Genomic DNA, 17,260 nt, shown 5'->3' with positions numbered 1-17,260 from the left:
AACTCCAGACTGAGACAAAGACACAGCTTGATGAGGTTTGGGTCACACCAGCTAGGCTACCAAGTCCTGCCAAAGGTGAGATGAGGGGCTGGGAAATGTAACACCGCAAGTGGAGCAGGCAGAGCATGAGAACCAGTCAAGGTCAGGAGACTAACTGCAATGATAGAGGCTAGAGTTTGCCCCACTAACCCTCTTTCAAACTTCCCCTCATTAGTAGAGGACCTTGAGAACCTGTTTAAAAAGCAGATCTCAGGGGGTAAGGGTTAGACTGCAGCGGCCATAGAAATGATCCACTCAGCTCTCCTACAGGCCAGGCTGTGCTGTGCTTTGACTTGACCATGACTTACACCAAGACTACACTGCAGTGCTCTAGCTAAGGAAGATTATGTTTTATGTAACGGTCTGTGGAAGTATCTGACCCTTGATTAAAAAGAAAAGCCAGCAGGTACGCGGAGCGGAGCGGAGCAGCTCGTGCATGCTGCCCCGCAAACGTGCCCTATCCGCGCGCCACAAATTGCAGCAAGTAGCTCCGAAGCGCTCGGGGAAAGTTGGCGGTAACTCCAGGACGGTGCCGTGGGCTCCCGAGGCCCGGAGCTGGCGTACCCACCCTGCGGAGGTGTGCTTTAGTCCAACTTTCCCCAGCCTTGTCTTTATGTGTTGGGAGACAGCTCTGGGGATGCGAGGCTTCCTCTTGCTGTCTAAGGAACGGGTCCCCGGGGAGCTGGGATTCAGGGCATCCTGCCACCCTCCTCAGGTCACACGGGCTACCCCGTAGGGTGTCAGAATGCTGTGGTTCCGGGCAGCGATTTGTCTGTCCTGCTGTCAGTGGACAGTCCCCAGACCTGACCGAGAGAGGAATGCGCGCTCAGGGACAGTCGGGCAGCAAAACAAGCTGCTCAGAGCTCCGTGTGCCACCGAACTCCCCCAAACTCCAAAGTTCACAGCCCAGAGGATGGGTTTAGTCTGACGCGCAGTCCCGGGTTATTCACTAGCTTGGGGGCAATGAAGCATTTAAGAGACAAACTGAGGCTGGAGGGGCGATTCTGGAACATCGAGCGGACTCCCTTCTCCAGCTCCACCCCTGAGCCAGGGGAGCCTGTGAGGTGTCTCCCAGGTATTTAGGAAGCCTGCGCTCCGAACCCCAGGAAGGTTTCCTTTTCGAACTCAGCCAGCGCCGGCGCTATTGCATCTTCCTACCCAGGATCTGGCAGTGCTTAAACAGGCTAAATAATTACTTTAAAAAGAACCTCCCTGCCGTTATGGTCTAGCTCTTGTCGATCCAGGGCGAACCCATGTGACCTGCCTCATAGGGCTTCTTAGGATAGGTCAGGGGTTGAACCGTCAGCCTTTCAGTTAACCTAACCACTGCGCCACCAGCGCTCATTAAATAATCACCGCTTACATTTTTATAACTGCCATCAATTTTTATGGCACTTCATCTTCTGCAACTGAACTAATGGATTCTGTGACTAATAAGAAGCCTGATTCACACCAAGGAATCCTGGTGGCATGGTGGGTTGTGCATGGAATGGCTGTACCAAGGTCAGCGGTTTGAACTCACCAGTCACTCCTAAAGAGAAAGATGAGGCCGTCTGCTCCTGTAGAGAGTTAAAGTTTCAGCAATCAAGGAACAGCCCATTCTCTGTCCTCCAGGGTCTCTAAGAATCGGAATGGACTAAATGGCAGTGACTTTGGGGTTTGATTACACTACATGGATGGACATTGATTATGTATTGAATTGTGTCCCCTAAAAAGATGGTTTGAAGTTCTAGCCTCTGTACCTCTGAGTGTGACCTTACTTGAAAGGGGAGTCTTTGTAGATGTAATCAGGATAACATGGGGTTATACTTTGGAAGGGTGGGTCCTAATCTTATATGATTGAGGTCCTTGTAAAAGAAAGGAAGACACACGGTGAAGGGGACAGACAAAGGATGCCATGTGATGTTGCATCTGTAAGCCAAGGAACACCTGGGGCCACCAGAGCTGGGGGAGAGGCATGGAACAGATTCACCCCTCAAAACCTTAGAAGGAAAAAAAAAAAAACGTAGAGGGAATCAACATGGCCGAGACGCTGATCTCTGACAGCCGGCCTCCAGAACTGTCAGACAATAAATCTCTGTTCTTATAAGTCAATATATATGTATGTGAGTGTGTGCATGTGTCACTGACAGTGAAGAAGGCAAATTAAATGTTTTACGCTGTGCATTTATGAAAGATGGACACCGGACACTAAAGAGAGTCAGTGCCAAAATTTGGATTGCCTTCAGTGAACTCAAAACTCAACTCACTGCCATCAAGTCCATACTGACCCAAGGCAATTTGATAGACTGTAGCTGTTTACTAGAGTAGAAAGCTTGTCTTCCCCCCGCAGAGAGGCCCGTGATTTCCAGCGGCCAGCATCTCTGTTCACAGTCCAGCGCATAACCACTGGGCCATCAGGGTTCACGTGCCTTCAGTGGAGGCAGCCTGCATTGTGATGGCGTTCCTTTGAGTCTTTGTTTGGGAGCCCCCATTGAAAGTACGGAAAAACAAGAATACAGAAACATGGGTGAAGGGAGACACCAGATGGTGTAAAATACGAAAATAAAAATAATTTATCAAGTGTTCACAAGGGTGAGAGGGGAAAAGAGGAGCTGATACCAAGGGCTCAAGTAGAAAGAAAATGTTTTGGAAATGATGATGGCAACATATGTACAAATGTGATTGATACAACTGATGTGTGGATTGTTATAAGAGCTGTAAGAGCCCCCAATAAAATTTATTATATTTTTTAAAAAAGAAAAGATAAGCAAGAGTTTAATTATATACAATATGACCCTGTGTTTGAAAAGTGTAAATTGTAAGAGGACTCAGGTTTAACAGCTATATGAGCAGTAGCATACGCCTGAGAGAGGGGCAGAGTAAAGGTAGGAGGAGAAGCACCAAACTGTCCCCTTCAGTGAGAATGGAGGGTTGGAGAGCGTTCATTTAACTTTCATTTATTATGGATTATGAATGCATTCCTTTTCAAATAATTAATTTTTGTTTAATATAAAACCATTTTAGACAAATTCAGCAACATAATTTAAATGATTTAATTCAACACTTGGTGGCAGCAGAAGGCTGTATCTTAATGGTACATCTGGGTTGATGAATCCGGTGCTTCTCAGTGAGCCAGACTCAGTAGGCACTGGGAGGACACGAGGTGCCTGCATCCTGGTTCTGGCCATCTGCCCTTGAACTGACGGGGAAGGGAAGGATCGGAGAGGAGCCTTATCTGGTCTCTCTCAGTGACTATGATGGAACCAACCTTTTCTGGCATTTAACTGGTCTGGAAGAATTAATGACACTACTCCTTCAAGGAGCCATTGCTTCTTTCCTGTATCAATAGGTTATGTCTTTCTCGTCTGCTTTTATTCACATTCACAAGTAAATGTTTACTTCATCGGTAAAAAAAAAAAACTTTAATAAAATTTGTTTTAAAACTAAAGATAGTCTGTCAGTAAAACTGATATAGTAATAATTTAGAGAATGCCAAGAATACCTATTTCTAATAAAATTATATTGTTTCCGCCTCCAGTTTCACTCAAAAATTTAGTTGCTTAAAAAATTCTATCATTCCTCAAAAAGGTAGACACAGATGTACCACATGACCGAGTAATCCCACTACTAGGTATATACCCAATTGACTTGAAAGCAGAGACTCATTGTTGGTAAGTGTATACCAATAAATCATTATTCACAATAGCCAAAAGGTGGAAACAGCACAAATGTTTATCAACAGATACATACACTGGAATTTGGTGAAGCCATAAAGGGAAACAAAGTCCTGATATATGCTACTACATGCATAACCTTTTAAATCATTATGAGTGAAATAAGTTAGATACAGAAAGGAAATATCATGTGATCTTAACTTTTATGAAATCCACAGCAGGCAAATAAATGCATAGAGACAAAAGTTTATGAGCTACAGGGGTGGGTGGGAAGGAGCAAGGAAGAGTCACGCTTAAGGAGCACCGAGTTTCTGTTTAGGGTAATGAGAAACAGGAAAGTGGATAGTGGAGATGGTTTACAACATAGTATAAATGTAATTAATGCCACTGAATCACACACTGAAAATTGGCAAGCTTTTTGTTACATACGTTTTCACACAATTAAAAAATTTTTAATGAATTGTCATGATGCTTGGCTTACACAGTTATTCAGGTAGATAACAATCAACTTATTGTGTCCCTATGAATCAGGCTAGAGAATTCATTATATCTCCCAGGTTTTTAAATGTTACTCCGACAGAAAAGACACTAGCCTCCTGGGAAGAGGCAAGCTGGGGGTCATTCTGAACAGTTGTGGAGGGAGGCACGCCTATGAACGAGCCGGGATGTGGTCAACTTTGGGACATACCTGAAGTAAGATTTCTTGAGCAACTGTATCGTTCAAATTCTTTACTCATTAAAAGTGGGATTTCAAATAGAACAAAATAATAACAGCAATAGGGGAATTGGGGTAAATTGTATTTGCTAACGCTTTGTCCTATTTTTGGAACTTTCCTCGAGTTCTACATTATGTCACAATGAAAATATGATTTTTTAAATGAAGTCTTCGGCAGGATTTGCTGAGCAGTACTGTGAACATCAGAGCCACGTGGCTCCTTCCTTCCTCCCTGACTCCACAGCAGCTAGCACGCCGCAGCCTGGGCAAACCAAGCAGTCCTCAAATTCCTCCAAATGCAATAATGTTTGCAAATACAACACAGCCCAGAGTCTATTTAGATCTGCAATACTGACAAAAAGTTTAAACTCTCTGTCTTAGGAGGATTAGAACAACAAAGTGATTACAATTTTAAAAATAAGAGAAACATGGGATTACAACTTACTCTATGAATAATGCCAGCTGAGTGCAGATGTTTAATACCACAAAGCATCTGGTAAAGAAGGTAGGACATTCTTTCATGGTCCAACTCCATATGAATAACTTGACATAAGTTAGCATCCATTAATTCCATAACCAAATACCTGAGGGGGGAAATATCAAGTCATGTATCCATGAAAAGCAATAAAAATTTTCTCTATAATTACTAACCCATACATCTCGTTTCACAAATAGTAGCAATTTGCCTTCTTATCACATACTAGTTAAAGCAAAAGATCATTCGTTTTCTCCTCAACATTTATTGGGTATCTTCAAAAGAAGTGAATGAACTTTGTAAAAAATTTCCAACTAAGATAAAACAACAAACTTATACAAAGCCTTTCAAGTTAAAGGTAAAACAATATTTATATCATGGTAAAAACTATCTTCACATTGAACATTTCCTATATCATAATGATTTTGCTACTGGATCATTCTTACCAAAATACAAGCCATGCTGTCTTATCTCTTTAAAAAGTCTAACCTGTCGGTCCTTCTTCTCTATCAGTTTCTGCCCTCTCCTCCCTTTTTTATTTTCTGCTCCCTTTGCAACAAAATTACTCAAAGAAATGACCACACTTGCAATCTTCAATTCTTCTTCCATCTTTCTTTTTGCCACCGCCATCAAGCTTTTGCCCCACCATTCTGCAAAAATTGTCCTCTTTGAGGTCACTTAATGGCAATCATGTTGCTAAATCCAACAGCCAATCCTCACTTGACCATAGAGACCACTCTGTCTACCTTTTGGATATGCTAACTTTCCTTGACCTCCAGGATGTCTTTGTCTCTTCTAGTCTCAGTTTTAAATATTATCTATAGAGCATCAACTCCCAAATCTGTATAATCAAACCAACCTCCCCTCCAACCCAAATCATACATCCAACTGTCTACTTGGCATTTCCACTTGGATCTCTAGTGGACACCTCAAAAAACATGTCCAAAATGGAACTCCTGATTTCACATCTCCTCTGGCCAAGACTGCTACTTCTGTAAGCTTTCTCTATCAGCTGATAGCAACTTCATCCTTCTAGTACTCAGGCTAAAAATCATGGCGCCCTTCCCAGCTCCTCTCTCATATCACACGTCCTATCCGTTAGGAAATACTGTGACTCTACCTTCAAGCAGTTACAGCATCCTTTCTCGTTTGTTCACCCACATTTTATTAGCCCTGTCTGAGCCATGCCACTGGGAGTCACCCACCTGAATTGCTACAGTAATCTTCTAACTGGTATTCTTTGGTGGCCTGCACTTCCCTCCCCTCTTTACAGTGGATTCTCAACCCAGAAGCCAGAGTTATTTTAAAACATAAGCTACAATCAGGACAAACCTTTACTTAAAATCTTACTCTGATATCCCTTAGAGTAAAAGCCAAAATCCTTACAATGACCCACAAGGCCATAAGAAGCCTGGCCTTTCCACTGCTCCAAGCTCCTCTTCTCTGAGGTAGGACACCATGTCCCTCCAGCCCTAGCAGCCACCTCCTCAGACCATAGCCAGCATGCTCTCACTCTAAACTCTGCACCATTTGCTCCTTCTGTCCCCATTCAATCTTCCTGCAAACATCTGTATGACTGGCTCCTCACCACCTTCGAGGCTTTCCTTAAATGCCATTCATACAGTGAGGTTTTCCCAAAACATCTTCCCATGGTAATCTGGCAAGGTACAGAAAGGAATACTACTACCAAGTACATTTCTTAATAAATTACAGTTTTGTATATGAGCCTTTTTTGGTCATTGAATATACATGTTATAAGAGAGAACCTAGTGCTAGGTTGGCAATTAATAAATATTTGTTGAAGGAATGAATACATCAGTGCATTCAGAATAAGCTTCAACATTATGTTTCAAATTAATAATAAAATAATGTTTCCTTTCATTTGTTAGAAAACTCTTTAAGATTTTGGAAACAGAATCTTTAATGATGTTCACTTGAAAGCGTAACTGTAACCATGCAAATCCCATAACGCTGGCTACCAGGAGGATGGAGAACTAGTGTTGCCGTGAGAACACATTGTATGCAGCAGATCAGTGGTGTTAATGAGGCACTAATGGTCAGTGTCAACTTTGAAGAACTCTTTGTCTGTCATTCTTTATCTGTGATGGACATTATGACCTACTAGTCTTAATGATTACTAACAGCTCAATAAAACTCTCCACTTTTTTAAATACTTCTCTCTACAAAGATAGTGGTGATAACACTACGCACGCATTGTCACCACCATTTCCCAGGAAAGAAAAAAGCTACTCTGCTTTCTCAATGTTCAGTTTTGATGCATAATGCATTACTGAATCAGAAGTGGTACTTACACATCTTGAAATTCCTCTAGAGTTTTTTGTTGTGTAAACACATTTAACAAACTAATTATCTGAAAAGAGAAAAATAATTATACCTCAGATGACTCTACTGATTATAAAAATTAACTTTATTAAAATGTACTAAAACTGTTGAAAAAATCATAGACCCCAAAACTTACTATTATTATTGCTTTTAACAAAACATTTTATTGGAAAGAAAGATAAAGAAAGTTTAAGAAAGATAAAAAATGTTTCTCTTCTTGGAAACAGTCTTTTTAATCAAGTCACTTTTAAGCATTCTAACAAGTTAAATTGTTGTTATCACAGAATTTTAACACATAAATGACATTCTGTCTCTGAACATAAAAAGGTAGAAATTACGGGTGGATAGGCACTGAACAGAGAAATGCTAACTCTGGAATTTTAAAAGCTAAGTATAAATTTCTCAAAAGTTTTCAAATATGAATGCTACCCTCATCCTGTTGGTGTGCTAACAGTGCAAAGATCTCACAGCGTTGAGTATTTACAGAAGCACTGCTAGCCTAAGTGTTAAACACTTGACTCCGCTGTGAGCCTCTCCCTGCATTCCCTCCACAGGCTAGCTAGAAACCCAGGTCCACCAACTGAGAGGAGATACAGATCTTCCATCAGTTCAAATGACAGCAGGCAAGACAAACTGCTCAGTAAATGAGGTTGGGATGAGTGAAGGGCCAAGGGAAAATGTAAAACTGGATCCAGACTTCAATCTTTATTCCATAAATCTTTATACCCATAAATTCCAAATGGGACAAAGCTATAAATATGAATATTCAACCACCATACAAACATGAGAAGAGGAAGAGACATTTATATAATCCTGATATAGAAAAGACTTCTCTAAGTTTGACAGAAAACCGAGGCGATTTCATTTCATTGAAACAAAACCAGGAGCAAACAAGCAAACACTTCAATGGGGCAGAAAAGACATAAACAAAGTCAAATGGCTTTTTTAAGGTCTTAATATAACAGTCTTGAAAATGAAAAATGGGTCCAAAATGGACAAAGGTCATTAAAATAAAATTCTCAATAGAATAAAAGTAAAGGGCTCATAGGTGTTGATTCCAACGTTTGTGGTTCTCTATGGGGTTTTGGAGGCTGTGATCTTAAAGAAGCAGCTCATCTTGCTCCTGTGGAGCACTTGTTGGGTTTGACCAGTGCTCATCCAGTTAGCCACCAGGGCTCATTAATTAATATAGGGAAAGGTATTGAGCCTCACAAGTAAAAAATATCATTTATCAGATATACTCAGATACTCTTAATCAAAGGATAAAACTGACAGTTTTCCTTGCGGTCAATTTTTCCACATGTATTAAAATCAGAAGGGTGCATATTCTCTGATCCTGTACTTGCCAGCCAAGAAATCCTGGAACAATGGGCAAAGAGGGCAAGACTTAAGTATATGGACATTCACTGCAGCTTTGCGTACAAGAGCAAAAAAGCCTGAAAACAATCTAAACAACCAATAGTAGGTGATTAGGTCAACAAACTATACTACATCGTACTATGTAGCCATTAAAAGGATGGTGTATTTCTATGTACAGCAGTGTATATGAAATTTAGGGGCATTTCATATGAGAAAAAGGCAGGGATGAGCAGTCTCTTTTTTATGTATATGCATACATATGACGGGACTTCATAAAGTCCATGGAAAAATAGAATTACAAGATACTGAAAAATTTCCCCCAACTTTGTGAGGCATCCACATACAGGCAAAAAACTCTGGTGGTGCTGTTGGGTAAGCGTTGGACCACTAACCAAAGGTCAGGTTTTCAAGTCAACTAACTACTCTGCCAAGGAAAGTAAAGGCTATTTGCCAAAAAGACTTACAGCCACAGAAACCTTATTCTGAGTCAGAATAAGACTCAACAGCGGTTGGTGTTGTTTTGTTTTTCTTGTATATGCTTTAAAAACAGTCACTAAATATTAAAGATAGTGATCTGTGGGTGATAGGGCTCAAGAATTTTTTATTTGCTTATAGTATTTGAATTTTTAAAAATAATAAGCATGTTTTATAATTTGGAAACATTAAAAAATAAGATAAAGAATGATTTGGAGAAAGTGAACAACAAACCCCAACTGCAGCCTCAAAAGAACCAACCTAACTTGGATTCATCCTTCATGTCCAATGTACATATTGGAGTGCCTCCTGAAATTCAGTGTAGGTTTACATTTCAAAACCAAGGCCACATGAGGTGATCTCCAAGGCTCCTTCAGAATTTCACATTTTATGGATTTATCATATGGCAAGATTATCATAATCGTGCTCAGGCCATACAATGTGCCCATGTACTACCTCATTTCTAGAAGAAACACCATTTCTCCTTAATATCCACAGTGCTATGATTTCTGTAGCGATGCCAGCTACATTGACTCTGAGTGCAACCTCACCTACAACATTATTTAAAACTGACACGGTCCATATTCCAAAGGTAAAAAGCTACTTACAGAAAACACTGATTTTCAAAAAAATGTTCAGTTGCTTCTCAATCTGTTAAGTCAACATTGCTTTCATTTTCTAGAAGCAGAACTAAGGGGAAACCAAATGGTTCCAGGTTTCATTCACATTGCTGAGTGACCTAAATTCCTATGGACCATAATGCCTCTAATTTCAATTGTCTTCATTATTAACTAAGGCTTTTGTAATAAAATTAGCTATATTAATTCCTGGTAAAGTAGAGTGGCATTGAAAAAGAGGAAGGCCCTGAGACAGTGACTGAACAATGAGTTTAAACGTAACAACTGAGAGCCCGATGCAAGACCAGGCAGGGTTTGACTCTGTTGTACACAGTCCCTATGAAATGGAACCAACTCAACTGTACCTACAACAACACAGAGTCATTGTTATCACTAGTTTGTCCTAGACCTAAACTCAATGTACATCCCAAAGCCCTTGAAGATTACATCAGTGACATCAGTAACGTATAGAGAGGGGAATAATATATAAGTGACTTACATTTTTATGATTGACACATTTTAAGAGGACAAGTTCACGGTAAGCTCTCTTTGCATGGGTTTGATTCTGAAAAGGCCGGCTTAGTTTCTTGACTGCAACATTTATCCCAAGAACTGTATCAAAAGCAGCACTATAATTAGGAAATATAACACACAATCCATTATAATGGTTTTGGAAAATGAAACCATGTAAAATATCAATTCCATAAGGAAAACTCTTTCTGAATATACTTGAAACTCACTGAAATGAGAAGTTGTGACCACGTGACCGGAGGATACTTTAGCTGTTCAACAAAGAATTACCCTATACTCAGATATTCTGAGATGATCTTAAAACCTGATGCAAAACTAGAAGCCGTCTTTAGCACACTGAATTTTCTTTATTTGAAATAGAAGTTATGTTCAGAACGAGTGACTTAACATAAAACATGTAATACTGGTCCAGAAATGAAATCTTAAGCTTATCTTTAAACATGTTATTAAACTGGGGGTGGGGTGGGGGTGGGGATGTCACTGGCAATCACAGATGAAACATGAGTCTATTCTGGAATACTGCAATGGGAGAAATGGTCGAACTCATGAGAAAATGTAATAAATCATAATTTTTAACAGTGTTTTTTCCCAAATGAAAGAATTTGAAAAACAGAAGTCAAAAATCTCAGCTTATGGTAAAACCCTAAATACAAACTCCTAATGTACACAACTGCTCTACCTAAAGTCCTACAAAAAGTAGCTTTTCATGGCATTACAGCAAGAATAAAATCTTTTATAGGCTATACTTCCAGCTTCACAAGGTGCACTTTTCTTCCATAAAATAGACAAGAAAAACTGAGCAGCCTAGTTGCATATTTGTTAGGCTACAAAAGAGTTCTAAAATAGTACTAGGGATGTCATTACCCTCGAGTTACCATCAGGAGTAAAAAACTGCTAAAGATCAACTGAAAATGAAGCACCATTTTAAATATTGCTTTTATTGATTTATTTTACTTGGTGTGTAACACTGTTTACATGGATTATCTTGTATTCATGGTATTTTTTGGCCTAAGAATTCAAGAATTCAGCCTGTGTGTAAGTTGAAGTCTGAATCTGTTGCTTTAGTAAAGATTAGGCAAGCCATATCTTACTTTAGAAATGACCTTTTCTTTAATTTGGTTCATGTGGGGATGGCGTTGGGCAGTTCGTATTTACCAGCTGCTCCAAGTGAGAAAGATGAAGCTGTCTGCTCCCAGAAAGCTGGACAGTTCTGGCTGCTTTAGGTTGGAATCGACTGGATGGCAGTGGATTTGTGTTATATATATACATACACACATCTGTTCACATGCAAATGTTTCATTTATATAAATTGTAAAATGTTCAAGATAAAGATTTATGAAACCATCAATTTACACACACACACACACACACACTTTTCAATCTCAAGATTTTTTTAAAAGACAAATTTCACACTTTTTTGTCTTGAGACTTTTTGACCAAATTTACTCAAATGGACCATTTTCAGTATCTGAGTAAATTATTTTACTCCAGTTCTATTTCCAAGTCCACCTTCAGTTACTTTTACTTCTTGTGGTCCTTGCTTCCCTTAGCGACTTTACAAATTCTTCTATTTACTCCCCATTATAAAAACTAAGGAATTGCTTTCCTACTTGTTTATTCTTGTTAGTGCTTTCCTTCTTTATCTTGTAACTGTAAATGGCATGTTTTAACCTCCTTAGGTACTATGCTTAACATTCTTGTTCAACCAACTTTCAAAGGAATCTTAACAGGAACTTTAACAGGATGTTAAAATGAAAATATTATATTCCATTCTCTTTCTCCTTCATCTCCCTCCCCATTTCCTACAAACATCTGCCCTAAATGGTCAAATTTGATAACTTGTATATCTTTTTGTGTCCATAATTATGGCTGCAACAACGGGCTCAGACATGGGAATGATGGGGGAGGGCGCAGGACAGGACAGCGTTGCGTTCCGTGTGCACAGGGTCACTATGGCACCGACCCGATGGTACCTCAATACAGCAAGAACAACGATTAAGCCCTCCATGTTTCTTCTTTAGGACATGTATAAAAACTGAAAAACAATATGTACATATATGATATTTATGATTGAACATGTAAACATTTATTTCAGAGCTAGGATTATATCTAATTTTCTAAATACATATCACCCTTGGAACCACTAAGAGAATAAAACAGTTTTAAGTGTTAAAATTAAATGGGTTTTCTTTTGTTACATTCCAATTGTTCAAAAATCATCTTTTTTGTTTTATAATTAGACTATGTTTTGTCCTGATAAATTCTTAATGAACACTTTTTCTTATTAATAATAAAAAGCAAAGGAGTTGATTTGGGGGTAGGATGCTATCTTCCTCCAGGAAGAACTTTTAAGGGATGTGAAGCAGAGTTAACAGTCTCTGCAAAGGCCCATCTTTTTTTGACTCAGCTTCCTAAAAACAGTCTTTTATTGTGCCAATTTATTTTTATTTTTTTAAAACTTTTTATTGTGAATTAGGTGGGGGTTTGCATTTCAGATAACCAATTATGCATTGGTTCATCAACGTAAACTACTTATCAAATCTACCAATAGTTTTGCCCTGCCCCTCTCCATTGATTTCTCCCTCTTGTACAATTCTATCATCTATAGTCCCAATTTAAAAGAAAGTTCCTTAGGCTCTCTCACCCCTTAAAGGACTTTGGGCTCCCACTTCTGTCCCTAGCCCCTAAAGACAATCCAATGTACTACTCAACTGCTCAGGTTCTGTTCTAGAATTTGTAAATTCCATGGGAAAGATAGTTCCCAATACTGGGCTCCTCTCATTAGCCTTCTGCCTTTCCTAGAACCTTGATCTAATAAGTCTCCAGTAGCTCACTAGCTCTCTATAAACAAACACTGAGCTCTACCTAAGCACTGTCCATGGTGTTGAGAGTCGAAAGTTCTGAGCCATCTGGCATACCTACTTCACAGATCCACATTTAATTAACTTCCCTATTTTAGCCACTAGTTTCACGCTCACCTTCTGTATGTGTCATGTCTACATCCAGAGGCTCTTTGGGCGCCCACTGTAGGAGCTCTTCCTTGTTGCAATGCCTCATGCACTTATTCTCACTTCTGCTCCGTTTTATTCCACTACTTAGTACAATTTTAAAACTTATTTCAAAAGCCCTTATCTCGAGTATTGTCCTCATTATCTTTGTTAAAGTGCTCAGACTACCACCTTAAATCAGACGTTCCAATTCACTCACTTTAGAGATGAAATTGTTAAAGCCCACAAAGACACACTGATTTCCCAAAGTCACAAACATTTTCTGCTTTGGGGATTAGAGCTGAACCTAGAACTCAAGTGTCTTGAATCTCAGTCATAAATCGTATACCACATCCCTCCTTTATCATATAAATTTTACTGTAGACATTATTATTGATTGCTTTTTATTAGCAGAGGGAAAAATATTATAACAACAGGCCAACTTTCCTGCTTGAGAGGAAGCAAAAAGAATAGGAGCTATATGAATTATTTCACACGAAAGTTGTAATTGTCATGTCTAAGCAATGCCAAATATATTAATAAACACATTTATTTTAAAAGGGTAAACATTTCATGGAACTGTTTATAAAACAAAAAATCATTAGTATTTTGGTTGAATTTGAGATTTTAAAAGAAGGAAAATCTGAATATACATATGAAATAAATGCACCCACATGTTCCCCCACAAGTAATATAACACCTTTCAATTAATGAATGTTACTAAATCAGGGGGCTTCAAAAAGTTCATGAAAAATTTTTATTATCTTTACATTTCATTTTTCCATATGTTTTTATGAAGTCCCCTGCAAACAGCTGATTTTTATGAATACTTCAAAATTATAAACATTCTAAAATCCATTTTCTTAATAAAATTTTTAAATGAAAAACAAGTCAACAAAAAAAAACAAAAAACATTCAAACTCACTGCCAGCAAGTCAATTCTGACTAATGGCAACCCTACAGAAGTGGAAGAACTGCCGCTGTGGGTCTCTCAAAGTGTAATTCCTTGTGGAAGTAGAAGCTCGTCTTTCTCCCACAAAGCTGACGGTGATTTCGATCTACTGGTTTCACGTTAGTAGCTCATCATGTAATCACTGTGTCATCAGGGCTCTTCAAATAAGCCAAAGGCAACTATAAAAATAATTCAAAAGTAAGAGCCAGAAGACTTAGTTTTGGCCCTGGCTCTCTCCTTTCATGCTGGACTAGTCACTGGCCCTATGTGCACCATGGTTTACAAAACTCTTACACAGATGACCAAACCAGGTTATTAGGTGCCATCGAGTTGGTTCCTACTCATAGTGACCCTACATACAACTGAATAAAACACTGCCCAGTCCTGCACAATCCTCACTATTGCTTATTTTGAGCCCATTGTTGTAGCCACTGGGTCAATCTCTCTTGTTCAGGACCTTCCTCTTTTTTGCTGCTCCCCTCCAAGTTACCAAGTATGAGGTCCTCTTCCAAGGATTGACCTCTCCTAACAACATGCTCAAAGGACATGAGACGAAGTCCTGTCATCCTTGCCTCTAAGGAGCATTCTGACTACGTCTTCCAAGACAGGTCTATTTGGGGTTTTTGGTTTTTTTTTTGGCAGTCTGTGATACGTTCAATAGTCTTTGCCAACACCGTGGTTCAAATGCATCAATTCTTCTTCAGTCTTGCTTATTCAATGTCCAACTTTCATATGCATATGAGACAACTGAACATATTATGGCTTGGGTCGGGCACATCTTAGTCCTCAAAGCATTATCTTTGCTTTTCAGCTTTAAAGAGGTCTAGTGCAGAGTTACCCAATGTAATGCGTCATCTGATCACTTGACTGTTGTGTCAATGAACATTGATTGTGGATCTGAGCCAGAAAAAATCCTTGACAGTTTTGATCTGTTCTTTATCATGATGTTACCAATTGGTCCAGTTGTGTTTTTGTTTTCTTTACATTGAGCTGCAGTCCATACTGAAGACTGCAATCCTTGATCTTCAGCAAGTGCTTCAAGTTCTTCTTACTTTCAGTAAGCAAGGTTGTGTCATCTACATACTGAAGGTTGTCAATAAACCTTCCTCCAATCCTGATGCCACATTCTTTCTCATACAGTCTAGCTTATCTGATGATTTTCTCAGCATACAGATTGAATAAGTATGGTGAGAGGATACTATCCTATCAAACATCTTTCCTGATTTTAACCCATGCGATTTTTCCTTTTTCCGTTGGCACACTGCCTCTTGGTCCACTTATAAGTTTCGCCTGAGCACAGTGAAGTGTTCTGGAATTCCCGTTCTTTTCAACGTCATCCATAATTTGTTGTGATCAACACAGTTGAATGCCTTTTAATAGTCAATGTAACACAAATACACATCTTTCTGGTATCCTCTACTTTTAGTCAAGATCCATCTGACATCAGCCATAATATTCCAGCCTAAAGCTCTGGCAGTTTCCTGTGAATGTACTGCTGTAACCATATTTGAATGATCTTCAGCAAAATTTTATTTGCACGTGATATCAATGATATTGTTCTATAATTTCTGCATTATGTTGAGTCACCTTTCTTTGGAATGAGTACAAATCTGGATCTCTCCAATCAATTGACCAAGTAGCTATCTTTCAGATTTTCTGGCATAAATGAGTGTGTGCTTCCAGTGTTTCATTAGCTCGCTGGAACAGTTCAACTGGTCTTCCAGCAATTCCTGAAGCCTTGTTTTTGGCTTATACTTTCAGTTCAACTTGGACGTCCTTTAGTATCATTGTTTTTTGCTCATATGCTACCCCTTGAAATGGATGACTGTCAACTAGTTCTTTTTGTTACAGTGACTCTGTGTATTCTCTCTTTTTTCAGTGCTTCCTGCATCATTCAATATTTTGCTCAGAGAAGCTTTCAATATTGGAACTCATGGCTTTAATTTTTATTGAGTTCTTTTAGTTTCAGATATGCTGAGTGCTGTCTTTCTTTTTTGTTTTCAAACTCTAGAGCTGCGCATATTTCATTGTAATATTTGGTTGTATCTTCTTGAGCTGCCCTTTGAGATTTTCTGTTCAGTTCTTTAACTTTACCATTCCTTCTATTTGCTTTAACTACTCTATAATTAAGAGCAAATCTCAGAGTCTCTTCTGATACCCATGTTGATCTTTTCTTTCTTTACTGTCTTATTAATGAATTGTTGGTTTCTTTATGTATAATGTTCTTGATGTCCTCCCACAGTTCATCAGGTCTTCTGTCATTAGTATTCAATGCAGCAAATCTGTTCTTGAGATGTTCTCAATATTGGGTGGGATATCTCCAAGGCTGTATTTTGACTCTTGTGGACTTGTTTTAATTTTCTTCAACTCCAAGAAAGTTAAATATAAGTAACTGATGGTCTGTTTCACAGTTGCCCCCAGCCGGGTTTTAGCTTTTGATATTGAGCATCTCCATTGTCTCTTCCCATATATGTAGCCAATTTCATTTCTATGGATTCCAACTGAAGACGTCCACATATATTTTCACCATGTGTGTTGTTGGAAAAAGGTATTTGCAATGAAGAAGGCGTTGGCCTTGCAAAATTCTGTCATGAGGTCTCCAGCTTCACTTCTAACCTCTAGACCATAGACTCCAATTGCTATTCCTTCCTCTGTTCCCATACTTTGCATTCCTATCACCAATAATTGTCAATGCAGCTTGATTGCATGCTTGATTAATTTCAGACTGAAGATGGTGGTAGAATTTTTCAATTTCTCTATCACTGGCCTTAGTGGTTGGGGTATAAATTTGAATAATAGTTGTATTGAGTGGATTTCCTGCATGCAGATTGATATTATTTTATCACAGACTGCATTGTACTTTAAGACAGATTTTGAAATATTCTTTTTGAAGATGAATGCAATGCCATTCCTCTTGATTAAATAATTCCTGGCACAGTAAATCATATGATTTTCTGATTCAAAATTACCAATACCAGTCCATTTTAGCTCACTAATGCCTAGAATATCAATCTTTAAGCATTTTCTTTCATTCTTTGTTTTAATCATTTTATTGGGGCTCATACAACTCTCAGCACAATCCATACATACGTCAACTGTGTAAAGCACACTT

At 38.8% G+C, this 17,260-nt stretch overlaps 1 protein-coding gene across 4 annotated transcripts in view; it reads right to left on the bottom strand.

The window, feature by feature from the left end:
- The window catches only part of MAPK9 (mitogen-activated protein kinase 9), a 69,307-nt gene that overhangs the window by 20,390 nt on the left and 31,657 nt on the right, over positions 1 to 17,260 (bottom strand). For all 4 annotated transcript variants that reach the window (XM_075542099.1, XM_075542095.1, XM_075542097.1 and 1 more), the window contains exons 3-5: positions 10,178 to 10,307; positions 7,198 to 7,256; positions 4,856 to 4,994 (exon numbers count right to left, since the gene is read on the bottom strand). In XM_075542099.1, coding sequence (XP_075398214.1) covers positions 4,856 to 4,994; positions 7,198 to 7,256; positions 10,178 to 10,307 — 328 coding nt within the window. The remainder of the gene's footprint in view (positions 1 to 4,855; positions 4,995 to 7,197; positions 7,257 to 10,177; positions 10,308 to 17,260) is intronic.

Source organism: Tenrec ecaudatus, chromosome 2 (assembly GCF_050624435.1).
Source record: "Tenrec ecaudatus isolate mTenEca1 chromosome 2, mTenEca1.hap1, whole genome shotgun sequence".
NCBI lineage: Eukaryota > Metazoa > Chordata > Mammalia > Afrosoricida > Tenrecidae > Tenrec > Tenrec ecaudatus.
This window is presented reverse-complemented; position numbering and strand designations above follow the sequence as displayed.